Below are 21,514 nucleotides of genomic sequence, written 5' to 3' on the forward strand. Positions count from 1 at the left end.
AATTTACAAAAGCAAATTAGGATTTGGTTCAGCCAGGCACAAGGATTCAGCCGAATCTGAATCCTGCTGAAAAAGGCCGAATCCCGAACCGAATCCTGGATTTGGTGCATCCCTACTTTGGAGGCAAGCTTTAGTTGCATAAAAAACAGATGTCCTGCCAAACAGAACTTCTCGTAGGCTGCCAGTTCACATAGGGGCTACCAAATGACCAATCTCAGCCTTTATTCCACCACCCGTGAACATTTTTCATGCTTGCGTTGCTCCCCAACTCTCTCTACATCTGAATGTTGCTCACAGATAAAAACGGTTAGGGACCCCTGGTCTAGACACTTCCTATACACCGACTAGTCATAGAAAAGACTACTTTGCAGACATGAGAGTCCTTTACTACAGCTGTTCAAGAATTGCAAAGTGCATTGCTGTCTGCCTGCATATGACTTTAAATATACCACAAATGAAAAATGTACCATATATCTGTCATTTATTTTCATTATCACAGCTGTACAATCTTCACACATACCGAAGGAAAATGCACATTGGTTACACCATGGCATTTGGCTGCATTTCCAGTTATAATACATCAAGTGCAATTCCATTTAAAATGTACATTTATACAAAGAAGGATTGCTTCCCCATTACCAGTCAGTATAAAGCTTGATCTGTGTGAAACCACTGTGTGGTTCAATAAAAAAATTCAATCAATTATTTTAAAATGGCCTTTTCTGGATAACAGACCAGTGTTCAGTATAAAAGGTGTACCATGTAAATTGTAACCATGGCATTGCTGTTTAATATAAACCCTCTTATATTTAAGCTACTTCCACTGTTGGACTATCCAGCATTATATTTTACAAAGAACATTGTTCTTTCCAGTTCTAGATCAGTTCCATAAACCCACAGTATAATGAAATGACAAAGGACAAGTGATAATAAAACCCAACAAACAGTTAGTCCTTTTGCTATGGCATACACACGCATATTAATACCAACTCACTACATATGTAAAATAAATGGACGACACAGTACTTTGCATGTTTGTTTTTTAGAGTTCTAATATAACCCATCATGCCACACAGTTGTTGTATGAACTATTTCCATATATAAAGGCCGAGAGCATGTCTCTTACAGGCCACTGTGGTAATTTGGCTCATGAAATCTTTCCTTCTGGGAGCTCTTCAACAGAAGGGTAATGTTATTGCTGTCCACAGAAATGGGTTGCCCCTTTCCTTAAAATAAAAATATACCATTTGCAATCCTTTAACCTTCACAAGGTGCTAAGGACAATAAATATAATTCTTTGCCTTACTCCCTTTCCTAAATACAGTCTTTTTTTGTGAACTACCTGTTATATGTCCTTTCTTTTTTAGATTTCTCAAGTGCTTTCCCCATGGTTTTCTCATTCTCTCCTCTACATTCAGGACAGTACCATTTTCCTTTTGGTTTGTGATTGAGTCCAACACAAGAAAAGTGAAACCACTCGATGGGGCATTCTTCATTATCACAGCCAATCATTTCTCCGTAAGAAACTTGATTGCACAGACAGTATGTGGGTTCATTGGGATCGATTGGAAGATCAGCAGGGGAGGCCTCTCGTTCAGCTTTGGCTTTGGATCTCTTTTTCTTCTTAGATGGTTTTGTCTTTTTTTCCTTGGGCGTTCCTGAAGTGAGGTCATCGTGGTCATGGTTGATCGTTGAATTTTCCCTATTTTCATTGTTCCGCTGTCTCCTGGATCTTTTATTGCTGGTCTTTTCAGTCTGGGCAATGGCCTCATTTTTGGATTTTTCCTGGTTGTTTTTGCTGCTGTTGCTTGTACTGTCATTTAAATCCTGGCAAGTCTCAAACAGTTCCACATGGCTGTCTATTTGCCTGGTCTTGTTCTCAACCAACTCCACCATTTGGCTCACTATCTGGATTTTGTCATCGCCAAGTTCTTGACTACGAATAAGAGCTCGCTGGATAAACTGCAAAAGTCGCTTTTTTTGGATTGCATCAGATTCACGCTTCAATTTTTCATAATACTCATCCAATTCTTTTAGGATGTCTGCAACAATAGATAAAAATTATATTTGCAAATTATATTAACATGGACACATAAACATGTTCAGTATATTGCATAGTTAATTAAGTTTGAAAAAGTCCATCAAATGAAACCCTTCCAAATGAACTGAGACAGAGAATTATTTAAAAAAAATAATGAAATCAAGCAAACAAAAAAAACGCCCCTAGGGGCCACAAAAGGCGAAAACAGAACATGTACATGCGTGACATCAAAGTTTACATTTCCATTACTTCCAATTACTCTTATGTAGCTTAAAAACATTATTTTACACATGATGTTTTAAAATGAAACAATTACTATGCTTGTGTCGATACCATACAAGAGAAAGTTAATGAGATGGTTCACCTTTGAATTAAACTTTAGTATGTTAAATAATGGATAATTCTAAGCAACTTTTCAACTAACCTTAATTTTTTTCTTTTTTTTATAGTTTTTCATATATTTGACTTTTTCTTCTAGCTCTTTCCAGCTTTCAAGAGGGGGTCACTGACCCCATCTAAGAACAAATGCTCTGTAAGGCTACAAAGGTATTGTTATTGCTACTTTTTATTACTCATCTTTCTAGTCAGGCCTTTCTGATTCATATTCCAGTGTCTTATTCAAATCAATGAATGGTTGCTAGGGTAATATAGACCCTAACAACCAAATTACTGAAATTGCAAACTGGAGAGCTGTTGAATAAAAAAAGCTACAGAACTAAAAAAAAAAACAATAGCAAGTTGTCTCAGAACAACATTCTCTACATCATACTAAACGTTAATTTAAAGGTGAATAACCCCTTTGCATGTCGCATCTCTCTCTCTATGTATTTTGTACTCTGAACTATAGAGATAATTATATATATATATATATATATATATATATATATAAGGTGGGACAATATGCAAGATCATCTGAATTTATATATTATTCAAATAGTGTGTTCTTCAACCTAAAAATGAATGTCCTAATAATTTTTGATAAGACAGTACTGTCTGAACACAGAGTACTATCTATACGAAAAACTACAAGGTTCCAGCAAAGGCTAATCTGGAGGATTCTATTTTTTTTCTACTAGAATCATAGTACAAATCCCAGGCCACTTGATCGTGCCCCAATCCTACTGGCATCTTCTAAGGGGATAATAATAATAATAATACAATTGGCTAATGGGAGCTGATAAAGATTATGGTCAGACAGTGGCTACATAAGCAAGATTAAATCTGCAAGCTGAATCAGAAACACCTTCACAGAAGCTTAAGGAAAAACAAGAGAAATAATTATACATATGTATCCTAAACACTAAATAAAAATCGTGTTGCCCTTTTAGACTATTTGGCATTTGAGGGTTATTGCAAGAAGTACGTGTATTGGCTTAGTTCCTGCAAAAATAAGTGGATTTATTTTTAATTGAACTTTTAATTAACAAAAACAACAGTTTTTTTTTTACATTAGTCATAAAGGCACAGACAATCATTGAGAAAGAAAAGGATAAAAAATTACAGCAAACGAATGTGCTAAGATCAATAAGAAGTCAAATATGTGCCGCTTATTTTTATTTATTATTTACACTGTACTATTTGTAACATTTTATGTTTTAAAACAAGTAATTCTAATAAGGACTTTTAATATCCAATTTAAAACAGCAGTGTTACAATGGCCACAAGCATGTTGCACATTCTTGATGTAGCCAAGTATGAAAAAGATAAAAGTAAAAAGCATCATCACAAGTTATTTTGGGCAGGGCCCTCTTTTTTTGGTTGCTTTGTATGTTATTCTGTATGTTCAAAGTACAGACCAATTTATTGTGCAGTACAGCAGAATATGTTTGCAGACACATTGATAATCATAAGCATGTATAACACTGGAAACTATACAATGCAATGCAAATGTGAATCTGCATGGGGAACACCTGGGACATGGAGAAATGGGTAAGTAATGAGGAGTAGCAACCCAGGAAAAAAATAAACCAAGGCAATTTATTTCACGGATGAAAGAGAGATTTTTGTACTTACCGTTAAATCTTTTTCTCTTGTCCTATATTGGGGGACACAGGCACCATAGGGGATGAAGATCCTGCAGCTGGAGATTGGACACTAAACAGTTAAACCTTTGACTCCTCCTCCTGCTCTGGGCTTCATCCCCTGCCTCCTCCTACTAACTCCAGTTTCGACCGAAGAAGGAGCAGAATGACCCACAAAACAGAAGAGGAGTACCGCAAACCCCCTAACATAGGTGAATACTAACAATCCAAAAACATGAACCATAGAAGATTAAACTTCCAACCAAAACTGATGAAATCAGCAATGAAAAAACAGTGTCAATTAGGGAGGGAAGGCCTGTGTCCCCCAATATAGGACAAGAGAAAAAGATTTAACGGTAAGTACAAAAATCTCTCTTTCTCTTGCCTAAATTGGGGGACACAGGCACCATGGGGACGTCCCAAAGCAACCATGAGGGTGGGACACTGGTGATCCCCTAAGGTGTTCAACCAACAACAGTTTGCAACACCTTCCTCCCGAACACCGCTTCGGCTGAGGCCTGTGTGTGAAGCCTGTAGAAGCGCGTGAAAGTGTGAAGGGATGCCCAGGTCGCCGCTCTGCAAACTTGTTCTGCTGAAGCTTGGTGTCGAATCGCCCAAGATGTGCTGAGGGAACGAGTAGAATGGGCTCTCACAGTGAGAGGGGGCGGCTTCCCCCTAACCGCATATGCTCTGATGATGGTGGCACGAATCCACTTAGCCAATGTCGTCTTGGCTGCCTTAGAGCCACGTCTGGGTCCATGCGGAATAATAAACAGTGCATCCGTCTTCCGGACTGTCTGAGTAGCTGCTAAGTAAGACGTGATAGCTCGAACCACATCAAGGTTGTGTAGCTTGCACTCTGCTGGATTCTTGGGAGATGGGCACAAGGAAGGGACCACAATGTCCTGGTTAAGGTGAAATTCGGAAACGACCTTAGGGAGAAAGTCCGGAGTAGGTCGGAGAACCACCTTGTCCGCGTGTATGATGGTGAATGGTGACCTGCACGACAAAGCAGCAAGTTCCGAAACCCTCCTGGCGGAAGTGATGGCCAAGAGGAAGACCACCTTTTCAGTAAGTGTGGACAAAGGAAGGTTGTCAATAGGTTCGTAAGGATCCTCCTGTAGGACGGAAAGGACCAGGTTAAGGTCCCATGGTGGTACCGGATAACGATACGGAGGATGCAGACGAGTCGCTCCCTGAATGAACGTCTTGATGTTACTCCTCAAGGCCAGCTTTTGTTGGAGTAGAACGGACAACGCCGAGACTTGAACCTTCAAAGAGCTAACTGCCAGACCCTTAGATAGGCCATCCTGTAAGAAGGAGAGGACCTCCCTCTCCTTTGCCCGCTGAGGGTCCTTGCCCAAATGTTCGCACCAAGCGATGAATGTCTTCCACACCCTGTGGTATATCTTGGCAGAAACAGGTTTCCGTGCCCTGAGCATGGTGGGCAAGGCCGTCGAAGGAGCGCCCGCTCTTCGGAGGACTAGGGCTTCAAGAGCCACGCCGTTAAAGCCACCTGATGAGAATTCGGGTGAGGAATGGGCCCCTGAGTGAGGAGGTCCTTCCGCTGTGGAAGGTGGAAGGGAGCGTCTGCGGCCAACGCTACTATGTCCGCAAACCAAGCCCTCCTGGGCCAGTATGGTGCTACCAGGATGGTTGGAGCTCCTTCCCGTTTGACCTTCTTGACGACCTTTGGCAGAAGCGCCAGTGGAGGAAAGATGTAGGCCAAGGGGAACGGCCACGGGATCACCAGAGCGTCCACTGCGTGTGCGAGTGGATCTAGACTTCGTGCCACGAATCTTTGAACCTTTCTGTTGTTCCGGGACGCCATCAGATCGATTGCAGGTAGGCCCCATTTGGCCACGAGAAGTTGAAAAACGTCCTGGTGAAGGCTCCACTCCCCCTGATCTAGGGTTTCCCTGCTCAGGTAGTCCGCCATCCAGTTGTCTATCCCAGGTATGTGGACCGCCGAGATGGCCGGTACGTTGTTCTCTGCCCACTGGAGGATGCTGTCTGCTTCCCGAAGGGCCGCCAGGCTTCTGGTGCCGCCCTGGTGGTTGATGTACGCCACTGCTGTAACGTTGTCGGACTGGACCCGAACCGCTCGGCCGTGGAGCAGGGACGTCAGATGTTCTAGAGAGTAACGAATCGCTCTCAGTTCCAGGAGATTGATGGGTAGCTGTCTCTCCTCCTGGTCCCAAAGTCCTTGGATTGTGGTTTGTTCTAGGACGCCTCCCCACCCCCTGAGACTGGCGTCTGTTGTGAGGACTAGCCAGTGGTGGGGAGGGAAGGGTCTGCCTGCGGCGGTGCGGAGAGGCTGCAGCCACCAGCCGAGGGACAGCTTCACTTGGTGTTGGAGGACAATCGGGCGATCGAGATCGTGCCGATCCTTGCGTTGTTGACGCAGGATGGCGTGTTGGAGAGGTCTGGTATGAAACTGAGCATAGGGAATCGCAGGAAAGGATGCCACCATCGTTCCCAGGGTTTGCATAGCCGTCCGAAGGGTCACGGTAGGTGCGTGAAGGAGGGTTCTCACCCTGTGTTGTAGGGTGGTTGACTTGTCTCGCGGGAGAAAGGCTTTCCCGTTCCTGGAGTCTAGTATGAGTCCCAGGTATTCCGTCCTTTGCAGAGGAGATAGAGTGGACTTCTTGAAGTTGATCAACCACCCCAAGTCGGTCAATGCCTGCAGCACCAAGGTTGTATGATGCTGTGCAACGGCTTCGGATGGACCTTTGACGAGAAGATCGTCCAAATAGGGGATGACGGGAATTCCCTGGAGACGTAACTCCTCCAATGCTGCCGCCATCACCTTGGTGAATGTGCGAGGGGCAGACGATAGTCCGAAGGGGAGCGCCACAAACTGCCAATGTTGACCGTTGACAAAGAATCTGAGGAACCGGTGGTGGGCTGGGTGAATGGGTATGTGGAGGTAGGCGTCTTTGATGTCGATGACAGACATAAACTCGCCTTCTTCCATGGACGCCAAAACTGATTGAATTGATTCCATCTTGAAGTGGAGCTTTTTTACGAAGGGATTGAGGTCCTTGAGGTCTAGGACCGGCCTGAGAGACCCGTCCTTTTTGGGTACCATAAAGAGGTTGGAATAGTATCCTCTTCCTCTGTCCGCCGGTGGAACTGGTTGAATCGTGCCGGCCTTGGCTAGGTCCTGGAGGACCGAGAGGAACAGAGTTCTGCTGTGAGTGCGAGATGTGAGACGTGAGATGAAGAATCGGTGGGGGGGGAGTTGGGTAAAGTCTATCAATAGTCCTTGTGAGACGACCCGAAGTACCCATTGGTCCCGTATTTTTCTGGTCCACACCTCCCGAAAGGATTTGAGGCGGCCTCCTAAAGGAATCCCCTCGGGGGTGGGCACCCCTTCATGCAGAATTGGACTTGTCAGGAGTAGGCTTTGTTGGGGCTTTAGAGGATGACCAAGAAGATCTCTGCTTGTTTTGGTAGCGGGAACGAAAGCTGGAGCTGGTTTTATCCGCTTGCGGCTTTGACCGTTGGGTCTGCCGAAAGGGACGAAAAAATGGGCGTCGTTTGAAAGGTGGTCTCTTGGATCTCGTCTGTGGAAGAAGGGTGCTTTTGCCACCCGTTGCCTGGGAGATTATTTTGTCAAGTTCGGCTCCAAAAAGTAGTTTGCCCTGAAAAGGTAGGCTAACTAAAGATCTTTTTGACATAAGGTCGGCGGACCAAGTTTTTAGCCACAGGAACCTCCGGGCGGCCACAGATTGTGCTGAAGCCCGAGCCACCATCTTCGCTGCATCCATTGCTGCATCGCCAATATAAGAGGTTGCGTCCGCGATCTGGGAAAGGAGGTTGTCTGTAGTAGGCTCCTCCGATCCAATAAGCTGAGCTGCTTGTTCCACCCATACCTCCATGGCCTTAGCTACCCAAGCGATAGCGAAGATAGGTCGAAAGGCTGAACCCGATGCAGTGAAGGCAGATTTGCAAAACCCCTCAAGTCGTTTGTCTATAGGGTCTTTGAAAGCTGCAGCGTCCGCCACTGGGATAGTGGTATTTCTGGATAGTCTGGAGACAGGTGGGTCTACTGCCGGGGGTGAGGTCCAGAGTTCAGTGCACTCTTGTGGAAAGGGATAAGTCTGTGAGAATCGCCTTGAAACCTGCACTCTATGGTCCGGGTGTTTCCATTGGGCTTTGATGAGTTCGTCAAGCTGATCGTATGCTGGGAACACATAGGAGCACTTCTTGTGTCTCTTGAAGATATTTTTAGCAGGTTCCACTTCAGTAACGGTATCTTCGATATTAAGAGTACTGAGGACCGCCTGTATGAGACCTTCAACTTCCTTTTGGGTTCTAGGAGTGTCTAGATCTGGATCAATGTGTTCCTGGTCAGAGTCCTCTTCGGAAAGGGCTAGACCTTCCTCGTCAGAGGGGGTAAATTGTTCCTCTGGGGAGTCAGGGGGTGGAGGTGCAAGGCGTTTGGTGCCCGTGGGGCGATCGTCTAACCTGGAAGGTTGAGATAAGCGTTCAAGTACCTTGTCTAAAGTCTCAGGGATGCGGGCTAGATGTTGGATGCCTGCAAGTGAGAGGGATAAGGCCTTAACCAATTCAGAATCAGAAGTGCTAGCCAGAGGGGGTGGCGAGGTATCTGATGGTCTACAGGCCACACACACAGAATCAGTCGAGGCCGAACTGAATTTTGTCTTACAATTTGTGCAAGCCAGAAAAGAAACCTGGGTATGTGAACGGGTATGAGCTGAGGACTTGGATGTCCTGGGCTCTTCCGTTTTGTCTGCCATAATGCTCCTTACTTGAGAATAAAAAATCTTTTTTTTTTTTTTTTTTTTTTTTTTTTTTTAATTTGTTTATTAATTTAAAAGAAGGAGGCAGGGGACCCCCGCCGAAGCAGGGTAGATGGCAGCTGTTGTCTCTGTGGTATGAGAACCTGTAGAGACAAGATAGGCACAAGGAGGTAAGGAAACCTATGTCCTGGCCTATGCACTAAAAAGAACAGGCAGAGATTGAGAGAACGCATTACTTGCCTGACCGCTATGTGTAGTGGAGGTGAGTGCGTTCCGATAGGGAAGATACTCCCCCTGAGAGCAATAAGCTGGTGAGAGCCGTCTGTGTGCAGCAGGAGCGCGAGGTGGATGAGGCAAGGGACCGGAGCCGTCTGCTTCCCCTAGGTAGCGCGGGAATCCCTGCTGCGGAGAGAGGAAGGGCGGATGCGGAAGTGCGTGTCAGCGTGAGACGCAGGTTGGGGCGCGAAGGAGAGATCGCGGTTATTTAGGTGCGCAATAAGGCGGCGGTAGGAGGGGAGGCCTAATCCGGTGCGTATGCAGAGAGGGTAGTTGAAGGAATGCATAGCAGGGAAGCAAGTTGGAAGGGGGTAAAGGTGATAGTACTCACCATCCGATGCCAGCTAATCCAAGCCCGTTTGTAAATTCTCCCTGTACAAACACAAATAAAAATATATATGAATGAACCACATATATCTGTATCTGTATTAGAAAATACATCCAGTAGGGTGTATAGCGCTGCTGCAGGCCTCCGAAGAGCGGGAAGCAGCGCAGGGAGAGAGGAGCAAGCCTGCAGACCTCCGTAGAGCGGGAAGGCTGTAGGGCATAGGAAAAAAGAAGTAAGGCTGGAGAGGCACCTGAAAAGTATCAATGGCCCCTTAGTGTGGCGTGATCTTAACAAGTAGTTGTGATCAGTTGCTCCAGCCACCAAAAGTTATGTCTTCTCCTTCTGAGGACACTAAACGAAACTGGAGTTAGTAGGAGGAGGCAGGGGATGAAGCCCAGAGCAGGAGGAGGAGTCAAAGGTTTAACTGTTTAGTGTCCAATCTCCAGCTGCAGGATCTTCATCCCCTATGGTGCCTGTGTCCCCCAATTTAGGCAAGAGAAAATGGGCATGGTGTTATGGAAAAGAAACCTGGGCTTGTTTCCTATATAATCAGTGTTCTTGAAATATTACTGAAGCCACAAAGCATATTTTATTTCTCTCTCCCACACACAACCTAGGAACCTTAATCAACATAAAATTATAGATCAGCGCCACAGGCTTTGGAGAAAAACAAATACAGAATCTAGCACAATATTGTTAATATTCAGTTACCAGTGTGTTGCAACACAAATGTGTGTGTTGAACCATAGAAAGTCTATGTACAGATTTTTATTGTATGTTCTAAAGTGCTATAGTGATTTTTACAAAGTGCTATCTCCAGAATAAAATGATAATTAAATTTAAAAAAAACAAAGAGCTTGGAGTGCTTTTTTCAAAAGGTAGAATGAATTAAAGCATGGTGAAATAGTGTTTTGCAATGTTAACCTAGGAATCCAACCTAAGACCTCAGCAATGCAAATTAGCAGTACAAACATGCTGCCCTAGTAAACACTCCCACTTACGGACAAGTTTTGTTTTGAAAGACAATTCTTTGAGCTCTTACACAGTTGCTGCAATATCACACAAGTCCTGCAACAAACACTTTTCATTTAATAAAGAGTGGAGAGTGGCACTTACAGCAATGGTGCAGCAAAAGCAAAATGGGAAAAGGTGTTTGATAAGTACAGAGAATACTTAAAGGGGAACTCCACAAAAACATAACTTAAGCTGGCCATAGACTGGCCAAAGATCTGATCGTACGAATCGAGGATTCGTACGATTTTCGAACCGTGTGTGGAGAGTCCCAACATTTTTCGTCCGGCGGAGATCGGTCGTTTGGTCGATTGGACAGGTTACAAAATTTCTGTTGGCTGCCAATAATATCTCTGCGTGTATTGCCGATCGTACGATTTTCAGTGGGAGACTGTCACCAGCTTTGGTTGGACATAGATATCGTACGATTGCTATCAGGGGCAGAACATTGCTGATCTGTTCTTTAACTAATCTGACTGGTAAGACTTTGATCTGAATGGTTAGTGGCGGGTCGGGAGATGGGAAAGTCCGATCGTACGATGATTTGTACGATCGGATCTTTGCATCTATGGCCAGCTTTAAGCTTTTTGAAAAGTAAACATAATTTCAAGCAACTTTGCAATATACATCAATTAAAAAATATGCAGACTTTTCATGATTTGTAATGGTTTCTGACAGTTTCCTAAGCCTAGCCCCCTGCTCTTTTGCTGATCTTTCTGACTACTTTGCTGAGCTGGCTAACTACGGTACTGTTACTTTGTATCAACAGCCATCTGTCCTTAGCCTGTATCCTCCAAACCCCACAATTCCATGAACAGGTAATTTCAATAAGGAACAGAACATTAGAGTGCAATGCATTGTGGGTTATGTAGTTCCTGCATGTTGTCTGTTAACTGTGGAGAAGTTGTTACAATTTGTAACATCAGTGTTTTAGTCCCTTCTTCCCTGCCAGGATTTCAAAAGATGCTGAAAAAGAACTAACTAACTGTGATGAGTATATTAGGGGTTTCTCTGTTATGTGGGCCTCTTTATCAAAGTTTGGTTTGGAAGTCGGATTTCCCCTTTAACGCAGGACATAACAAATGCAGCTCTTCGCCAGGTTCCCTAAAATACACTGGCCCAAAACAAAGATGGCCGCAAAACACTTGACGCTAGGTCACGCAGCAAACATTGGCTAGTTCGTGCGTTGGTGCAAATCGATTCTACCAGAATGGAAGTAGCCAGTCTACTCCCACAACCAATAAAAGTCCGAAGGGCGGACGGACACATTTAAATGATGTTTGAGGGTGGAGAATACGTCAAACATGAGGCGTTACGATAAAGGGCCGGTCATTTCAAGAAAACAACCAATGACTATGACAGACGCGGCCCGGGACCTTCCAAACCCGAAAAGCGAATGCCAATGAATTAAAAGGGGCGGGGTTATCTAAACTACGTTGACAAGGCCCGTCATATAAAAAGAGTAGTGTGTGATACAGCTAGGTTAAAGCGCGGTTGGCGCTGACTGGAAACGTTCTTGAGTAACACATTGTTTCGGTATAAGTACGCAGTAGCCAGTATAGATACAAGGGAAATATTGTAACAACGTATTCCATTTATTCTCACTATTCGCCGCCCTCGCGCTAGTCATGATTAAATTAAAGCTATCAAATAAAACGTCGAGCAGAGGAGAACGAGCCTCAGACCGGCTGCCAGTTGCACAGTTTCCCAGACACAAGAATGTAGCGCGGCCCTTCCTGTGACGCATTTGCCCGATAACTCCAAAATGTTGGATCAAAGAAGACGTCCAGCTTGCTGTTGTTATTCACACTGAAACTCCCTATAACCCCGCAACATTTGTTGTCATTAGTTACAGTGATTTTTAATCGGGGAAAGGCTGGTTAAACAGCCGTAAAGCAAGGCGAGGGTTTGCAAGTAGTACAGCCGCGTCCCTTTGTGTAGGACAAGCTGCTATAGCTGACATGGGCTATGTTTGCCACTGAAGGCTGTGGCGCGGCAGAGTGTATAGTGCGAGTATATTATACACAGAGGGGCTGGCTTTATGTAGGACAATGCAGACATTTCCAACTGCGAGTGAAGTGCAGCAATAGCTGAAACCCCCCGAACAAAACCTGCACAGTATTCAGAGTCGCCGCTGGAACGCGCAGAGAACACGACGGCAGCAGACTAGAAAGCCATTGCGGTGGGCGCCTATTCTATTTAGTTCACGTAAAGTCTATTTAGTTCACGCACAGTGCGAGCTTCTCATTTCTGCGCCGCGATAATGACAAAATGAAGCAGAGGAAACCCTGCCCATCACTAGCCCTTTTTCCTTACTAGCATTACTACTACTACAGCCATCCTGCTGCTGCTGCTAGTGACTGTACATTCCTCAGTGTTGTTCTGCTGTAATCTCTGAGGCTGCTCCAGTGCCACACAACAGTCACTTCTCACACACACAAACGACACACGTCTCAATCGCTCACAGAACAATTTTAGCGCATTGGAGGCGATAATAAAAGGCCGGGTCAGGTGACTTTCAGACAGGGAACCGTGGGCAGTGTCGAGTTGCTGTGAGGAGAGAGTGAGTGCTCATGAGAGCGAGTAGAGGACCTTTTGTTCCACCCTATGACAGGCAGCTGGAGAGTGTACACACCGTACTCTTCTCTCAATATGGACAGTGCACCGACACGTATTTACTAACTCTTCCATTAGTTCGTTGACAAAAGGTTAAAGAGTTGGCACACAGGGGTAAAAGGGTGCCAGGCTTATGCTTGAGTAACACTCGAATGAAGGGTGGGTGACAAAGTTCACCCCACTTTCAGGGCATGGAGGTGAAAACACGAAGGCACAAGACGTTCTTACCTTGGTATTTGGCGTCGATTTCTCTCATGAGAGAGACATTTCTTTGCAGGTCGAAAGGCAGAGACTCGATGGAGTCCAGATAATCCACCACATAGTTCACCATGTGAATGTGCTCTCCGTTTGCCGGGCTCAGCATCTTGTGCAGCCGCAGTCTCCAGCACTAACACACCGACTGGCTCCTGTCTGCTCCAGGATCTTACCCCTCTGCAAAGCACTTGCCAACCCCACTCCTGCAACAAATCGTCTCCTCGCCGACTAGTAACACACAGGGGACGAAACACAAAGAAAAGCGCCTGTTCGAGGAAGGGAAAGGCGACAGGGTGAGCCTGGCATGAGGCTGCCGGCGCGGAGGTGCATGGACATGTGAGGAGGGAGAGCAGGAGGCTTCTGCTGTGTGGCACAAGGAAAAGAAGTGCAGCAGCTGATTGAATGGCTGTGTATCTGGACAAGTCTGGAAGAAGACAGTAGAAGGAGGTAGTGGGGTGTGTTTGTGTGTGAAGGGGTGGGGAAAAGGTGGGGGCCAGAGGGTAGAAATGCAGCAGTAGTGGCAGCAGCGGGCAGGAAGGATGAAGTGATGTTTGGCAGTGAATGGAGGTGGCTCAGAGACACACTATAATAATGGCAGGATTGGCTACAGTGGGCACTGCTGCTAATGGCGACCGTTTCACACTCTCACTTCTCTTTGCTATTTGTCCCTTATTACCGTGTCACATTCGCTAGCCTCCCGGAGCGGCCATGCGACCTTTCATTCCCACATACGCTACATACAAAGTAGGGAGAGCAGTTTGAAACACTTAAGAAACATTCGCCTCCCCTTTAAATAGCTGGCATTGCGCGTGCGCAGAGTTGTGTTGCTATCAACAGAAGCTCCGCCTCTGGAGGAAAGAGGCAGGTCCGACGTGCGGCCGTCACTATTTACATACTAATATAGAGGGAATGATTGTCATGGACACCGATACTGCTCATGGTGCAGGCGTTAAATGTGTAACAAGGCCAGAGTGCTGCAGTGAGACATAGAGACAATTGTGCCCTTACTATACTTCAGCCACGTCTGTGCTGTCCCTTTAACCACGTTGACAGCGCTGCTGTTACTGCCAGCTGTGCCTATGATTACAGCTGCAGTTTTTTAATGGCTGGAGGGACAAAGCATCGATTTCCCAGCTCTTTGGAACCCTACCCTCATTGAGCCGACACACCACATCCCGTTTACGTAAGGCTACAAAAATGCCTTTGCATTCAGTCAGCGAACTACAAATCCCAGCACGACCCTGAAGACTTGAAATCAACCAATAAGTGACGAGCGCGCCCACACATAGGAACATCGTGAGGCGCGTTCTTTTCAGTCAGGTTTCCCAGGAGCGCGCGCGATAGCATGACGTACAAAGTGGGCGGAGTTAGCCGTTGAGGGCCTGGAAGGAGCTGGACTGTAGGCGCATAGTGGAGATGGGCGGGTTCTACAGTAGTTATGACAACAACGCCAACCCTAGGGCCCGCATGTCTGCCATGTGGTGGATTGTGTGGGAGGCAGATCTATCGGAGAAAGTATAGCAATCAGTGAATCCGCTTCACTTCCAATTGATACGTACTGCGGCGAAGTATAGAAGAGCAAGTTGTACAGTACCACGGCTGCCTGGGGATAAGGGGAGGGGAGATAGTGGCTATACGTGCCAGTTGGACCATCTCTTATTTCTAAATAAAAAGGTTGTGGCTTGTTTGTGTGTTATTTATGTGTTCAGACACACTGTTACTGAATGTGACAAAAGTATTAGACCATCCTCTCAATGTCACCAGGCACTATTTACATGCAATGTCTTGGCACCACATCTCTGTGTTATTGCATTCATTTCAACATGGGAAATGTTCTCTTCTATCACGGTATACAACACAGCACCATCCATGAAACAGGTTTAAAAACGTTATTTTCAACATATGGCGTTGATGTGCTACTTGCAATTTGTCACAGATCAAAGCCACATGTTAAAAATAAAGGCTTTTTAAACCTGTTTCCTGGATGGTGCTGTGTTGTTTACTATGATACTATAATCCAGTTGCTGAGTGGACACAGAGGTTACCAGAGTCAGAGAAAGTCTGTGAAGTTGATAAGTGCTGACTAATCACCCTGAAACTTTCTCTGCTTACAGTCCCCTCAATCTATCTGCCTCATGGGTGGAACTAGGGGTAGGCAGAAGAGGCGCCTGCCTACGGCACAAAGGGGGATGGTGGACAGGTACCTGTTAAAGGGTCTTCTGCCCAGGCCCAGATTTGTGGAAAGGCCACCTAGGCCCTGGCCTAGGGCGACAGGATTTTAGGGGGACGGAATGCTGCCCAACCACACCCACATTGGTTCAAAAACACTGGGGATGCACAGGAGATACAATAATTTTTTAAATTTCCCCATTGATGATGAAAATTTGCACGAATAAAAGGGAGGGGACAGGGGCAACGAACGGCAGTGGGCCTAGGGGCGCCCTCTATGTCAATCCGGCCCTGCTTCTGCCTACCTCTCTGTCGCCCTACCCTGCCCTCCTCATCTGTAGCTGTCCCCACCCATGCCCATTCATCTGTCACCATGGCATCCCCTGTGAGATGTCACAGCACATGGATGAGCAGACACACAACATGGGAGCGAGGTGGCCAGCCAGGTTGCCTAGGATGCCCTGTTGTCTTGGCCCAGTTAGATCTACTTAATCAAATTTTAGCATTCAAAAAGGTATGACAGTGCAACAAAACTTACCCAATGGTTTCCAAAGGTACTGAGCTTCATAGTATCATTTATAGTATCATTACAACTACTCATAAGAACAGTTTGTCAAAGAACAAAGCATATACCTAAGGGTATTCAAAGGTGCTAAGCTTAAATATCCTTTTACCCAAAATGCTTGCATACTATATACAGTATGTTGTAGCCAAGGAAGAAAACATGTTATACAAATGACTTTTTTGGTTTTCACACAAACCTAACAACAGCTTTTCTATAAATATATAAAGTAGTAACTGTTGCACATGTATAGCATTGCCATTCTGTTAGTGACACAAACTGCTTGTTCCATGTTATACCCTTTTTTGTGGTCCCGCCAATATATAATGCATAATACATTTCCCTGACGTTACACCCATTTTTTCTGGTCCCCTGAAAAATGTAAAATGGGGGTTCTACTGTACAAAAATAGAGTAACAACAGCAGGAAGAGGTTGTGCAAAATGTCACGAGATTAGAATCTATGTTTATACATTCTATTTCAGTCTAAGGGAAAGCTGCATTATTCCCAGAGAAGGGTTAAAAGTAATCCAAAAAGAAACAATGAGGTGGATAAAGGACAGGAGCAAGAGAGGGGTGAGGTACAATAATATATATTATATTATTGTAGATATTTCTATCTATACAGATATATAGAGTGATAGGGGCCATGGTTGAATGGAAGTATTTCATATTCAAAAAACTTGTATTCATCTCCCCCAATTGTAAGTCAGATACCCAAAACCTAATTTAAGATTGGGGCATAAAACCAGGAACTAGAACTGCAGTTAAAGGTGAATAATTGGGTTGAGTGAGAGAGTTTCACTTCAAGCTCTGTCCATGAGACACCTCTCCAGCCTTAGAGCTGCAGACTAAATATTGCAATGTGACATCTGGAATAGAGTGGACCGTAGAGACTGTTCAGAAACCTTATGGCAGGAGTGCATGGGTAAAATCACCTACCTGGTATCATCCAACAACATCTTCTTGTGCAAGTTTATGCCAGGAGTGTTTCCAGAAACTTTTCCAGACTTGGTTCCACCACCAAACAAGAACCCCAGCAAAGAAAACATCTAAGAAAGAGGCTCTTCCCAAAAGTCATCAGAAGGCAGGAGATCAGTGCCAGTAACATAGAGAAGAAGCAGCTCATGGTGCTTGCAGGCGGCAGCTTTGAGATCTGGTCATGCTCAGGATGTAGCAGGTGAGAGTATTGTGATGTTACATTTACCCTTAAATACACTAACAATAGTGGTAGTTATATATTATATATATCAACATGCACACAGTCTCATACAGTACTGGCTCACTTCTGGTACATTAGACCCTCACTGTAAAACCAGTTCCTATATTCACTCCGAAGAGGAAACAAGTGCAGACTGGAAATGCAGTGGCTGATGTCAGAGATGCACCCAGAAATTCTGCCACATAACCCCAATAATTCCCATTTTCTCTATTTGTTACAGATATTTGTCTGGATATCAGCCAGCAAGATCAACAGAGGAAGAACATCACCCAGTGGAACAACATCTTCCCAATGTACCATCTACAGAGCACCCAGAATGTTTTCCAACTGGCAGGATGATATGACAAGGTGCTACACACACTTCACATACAGCCACACTCACAGCACTACACACATTACATCATACAGGCTGACAGATGCACACACAGACATACATTCATATCCTGACACAGGACTATAGAGAGACAGACAGACTGACTTCTTAAGCAGACACACAGACATAGGACTACTGTGACTGACATAACCTGACAGACTTCTTTTCCACCAGTGCAGCTACATTTACCTTCAGATGGCATATGTACATGAGCCTTACAGCCACTAGGAGGCCTCTGTATTCCTCTCTCATCCATCTGTCGGGCTGCAGGTGTGGGGGTCTGCAGGCCACCGGGGAGGCAAATGGAACGGAGAGGAATGCAGAGGACACCAAGTGGCTGGAAAGCTCATGTGTATGCAGCCATATTCTTGTCCAGCAAGATCTGGGGCATTGATCCTGGGAGCAAATCCGATCACCATTAAGCGGTCAGGAAGGAATTTTTCCCTCTAGTAAAGCAGATTGGGCCGAGTTTCTCAGAGGTTTTTTTTTGCCTCCCTCAGGATCAAAGGGCTCACTACCCAGCTGCGGCTCTCAGGGAAGTGGCATAGAGGCCCCTCTCCCATCCTAAGCTCTGCCTTTGTGCAGCCCCTCCACCAGGAGTTTATCTGGGATCCACAGGTGGGAGGGAATCCATCTACTTTCCATCTAATGTATCTTATTAATAAACTTGTGATTCACAGGTTAAGCTAAACCAGTTGTTTTTGACATTTTTCTGGGGTTAAGGGGACTGCGGGTACAGTTCTTAATTTCATTATACTGTTGGGGTCCCAAGGCTGATGTTAGAACACTATTGCCTGGCCATCTTCATTTTTGAAAAGTAATGGGCAGGATTTTATGGGGAACGTTAAAGAGAAAACTTAATCTGCAGGAGTAGAACAAGAAGTAACTGAAGTAAAAAGAGACAAGGCAGAAGGGAAAATCTAATGGCACAACTGGACAATAAAGGGCTTAGGGGGAGAAAGGAGAGGAAGGGGAAAACCAAAATGTACAATGCTAGTGGTGAGGTATCTGGGGGAAGTGCATACTTATCCATTTGAAGCAGAGGGACAGGTACAGGGCTACTGGGGGAGAGCAGAGGGATAAGTAAACGGCTGCTGAGGGGGGAACAGAGGGATATATAAAGGGCTGCTGGGGGATAGGGTTGCCACCTGGCTGGTAAAAATGATGGCTGATTCTAATGTTATTAATAGGGAAAACGAGAAATATATAGGAAGGCCGGTATTTTTTTCCAGAAAAGGTGGCAACCCTAATGGGGGAGCAGATGGACTGGTACAGGGCTGCTGAGGGGGAACAGAGGGATAGGTACAGGGCTGCTGGGGGGAGCAGAGGGATATATAAAGGGCTGCTGGGGGAGCAGAGGGATAGGTACAGGGCTTCTGGGGGTAGAGCAGAGGGATAGGTTCAGGGCTGCTGGAAGAGAGCAGAGGGATAGGTACATGGCTTTTGGGGGGAGTGCAGAGGGATAAGTAATGGGCTGCTGGGGGGGAAGAGGGATAGGTACAGGGCTACTGGGGGAGAGCAGAGGGTTAGGTACAGGGCTACTGGAGGGAAGCAGAAGGACAGGTACAGGGCTATTGGGGGAAAGCAGAGGGATAGATACAGGGCTGCTGGGGGGAGCAGAGGGAAAGGTACAATGCTGCTGGGGGGGGAGAGCAGAGGTATATGGTCAAAGGAATAGTCTTTGCATGTGTAGAAAACAATTCTTATTTTCATTTCTAAAATGCAATTTATAGGCACTAAATTGTGATGCACCAAACATGGGATCCTGCCAGATCAGAGCACTTTTTTCCTGAATTCAAGTGAATTATTAAGAACAGCTCTAGACAAATGATCTATACAATTTCTTTGTTCAAAATGCATTTTTAATACATTTTCTCAAATTTGCATGTGCAAATGACAGCTGTACGATTTAGTATATGTTTATTAAATTAAAGATTTGGTGAATCGCTAGTCTATTTAATTTTTTTGGGGGGGGGGGTTCCCCCTAGGGAAATAAATTGGTAAATTTTAACCCCAGGCTGGTTCTCTAAGAAATGTACTAGAGGAGAAAAACAAAGTTATGAGGTGACATTAACTTAACTTCTATTCACCCTCCCTTGGGCACACACATATGGGCAGTAGAGTAGAACTTCTGGTTTGTGAGATTATGACTGCGCTTTGGACACCTGGAACACTAGGGAAAATGGAAAGGAAAATGTTAGTTCAGCACTTAGATAGTTTTAGAAATGCTTTCCTTTTTCCTAAGCCACATAATTAGGGTGCCAACTTGTTACTCACCTTTAGGAATCTTGGACCCTGGCCTGGCATTCTATCCATCTCAGGATACTTTGTAGTAGAGCAAAACTTCCATATTTGTCTATAATCCCATTGTTTCCTTGCACTGCCTTGGACTTGTTCTAGTGCAGTAAGGTAAAATTAGCAAAATCACTATATTGTGCATGCACTAACCCAAGGTAGTGCAAGAAAACACTGGGAATATGGTTAGCATAACCAATTGGACCCCCTCCCACTTCCCAGTGAATTGGCCTCCTGATGCCCTTTAATGCATACGTATTTCATTATAAATGGAACATCCTATAAACAGTTGCATTCTATAGATGCAAAAGTAGGAAATACTAATGGAAAAGGGATTTGAGTTCTGGTAACTAAAAAGCAGAAAAATACTAAAATGAATTTTATCTTAATCTGAAAAAAGTCACGCGCCCCCCCCCAACATTTACAATAATTTATCAAGTGCCATATTTCTTTTTAAAATTAGTGACCTCCTTTGGACTTTACCATAATAGAAAGCTGTTTGTGATTGCTGCATTACCAAATTAAATACAGTGCCCACACCGACTGGCAGCCCCTGAAACCTGCTGCCTTAAATAGACCCTAACAGTATGTGGCATGTCATGGGCCGCACTGATTTCCATGTTCCAAACCAATAGGCAGTTAACTCCACAAGGAGAAGTGTTTCTCATTCATGATATGAAGCACCTTCGCCAATGCAGTAAGGTCCTTTGATCTCAGTGGTTCTCCCAGAGATGACTGCAGCAATCCTAAACAGTCATGTGCCAACAGCCCAATATATAAACATACAAACGCAACATGGACACATTGATTGGAAATTTTACAGGGGTTGAAATCTCTTCACTTTAATGTTCTTATTTTAGATACGGATAAGTAGCACCAGGGCACTATGGGTACATTACTATGGGCTCATTTATACCTTGTTCTTGCCTGTAACTAAGCTGCATAAATCCAAATTGGTAGCAAAACGACCCTGCTGGGTTTATTAAATGTTTACATGTTTTTTAGAAGACAAAGTATGAAAATCCAAATTATGGAAAGACCCCTTATCCGGAAAACCCCACGTACTAGTATTTGCACGTGTGCGTTTCATTTTCATAGTTCTCATTCAAGGTTATCTCACATTTGCTTAATTTACCTATATTTTATGAACACAAGTGCAGTGTGTTGTAAATGTACAGAAATCACCATGTTTTTACCCACAGTGCATTCGTTTACCACAATTCAATTGCAATAGTGTGCCTCACCAAATAAAGGGCTCATAGCTTGTGCACAATATACCATTTGTGCTTAAAGGGGTTGTTCACCTTTGAGTTAACTTTTAGTATGATGTAAAGGGTGATATTCTGATACAATTCTTTTCATTTTCTGTTTTCATTTTTTATTATTTGTGGTTTTTAAACTTTTTGTTTAAGCATTCTATTCAGCAGCTCTCCAGTTTGCAATTTCAGCAATTTGGTTGCTATGGTCCAAAATACCCTAGCAATTATAGATTGATTTGCATAAGAGACTGAAATATGAATTGGAGAGGGTCTGAATATACAAATGAGTAATAAAAAGTAGCAATAACAATACATTTG

The 21,514-nt window shown here is 44.6% G+C and overlaps 1 protein-coding gene and 1 long non-coding RNA gene across 2 annotated transcripts; one reads left to right on the forward strand and one right to left on the reverse strand.

The window, feature by feature from the left end:
- Nucleotides 1-467: 467 nt before the first annotated feature.
- Nucleotides 468-13,709, reverse strand: ing1.S (inhibitor of growth family member 1 S homeolog; the record flags this gene model as incomplete). Its single annotated transcript, NM_001096708.1, is given in 2 exon segments — nt 468-2,042; nt 13,291-13,709. Coding segments are annotated over 2 exon segments (840 nt in total). The 3' UTR covers nt 468-1,338.
- Nucleotides 13,710-15,695: 1,986 nt separating this feature from the next.
- Nucleotides 15,696-18,333, forward strand: LOC121400658. Its single transcript, XR_005965885.1, has 2 exons — nt 15,696-17,227; nt 17,490-18,333. It is a non-coding gene; the product is annotated as an uncharacterized LOC121400658 (long non-coding RNA).
- The last annotated feature ends 3,181 nt before the right edge of the window (nt 18,334-21,514 follow it).

Source organism: Xenopus laevis, chromosome 2S (genome assembly GCF_017654675.1).
Source record: "Xenopus laevis strain J_2021 chromosome 2S, Xenopus_laevis_v10.1, whole genome shotgun sequence".
NCBI lineage: Eukaryota > Metazoa > Chordata > Amphibia > Anura > Pipidae > Xenopus > Xenopus laevis.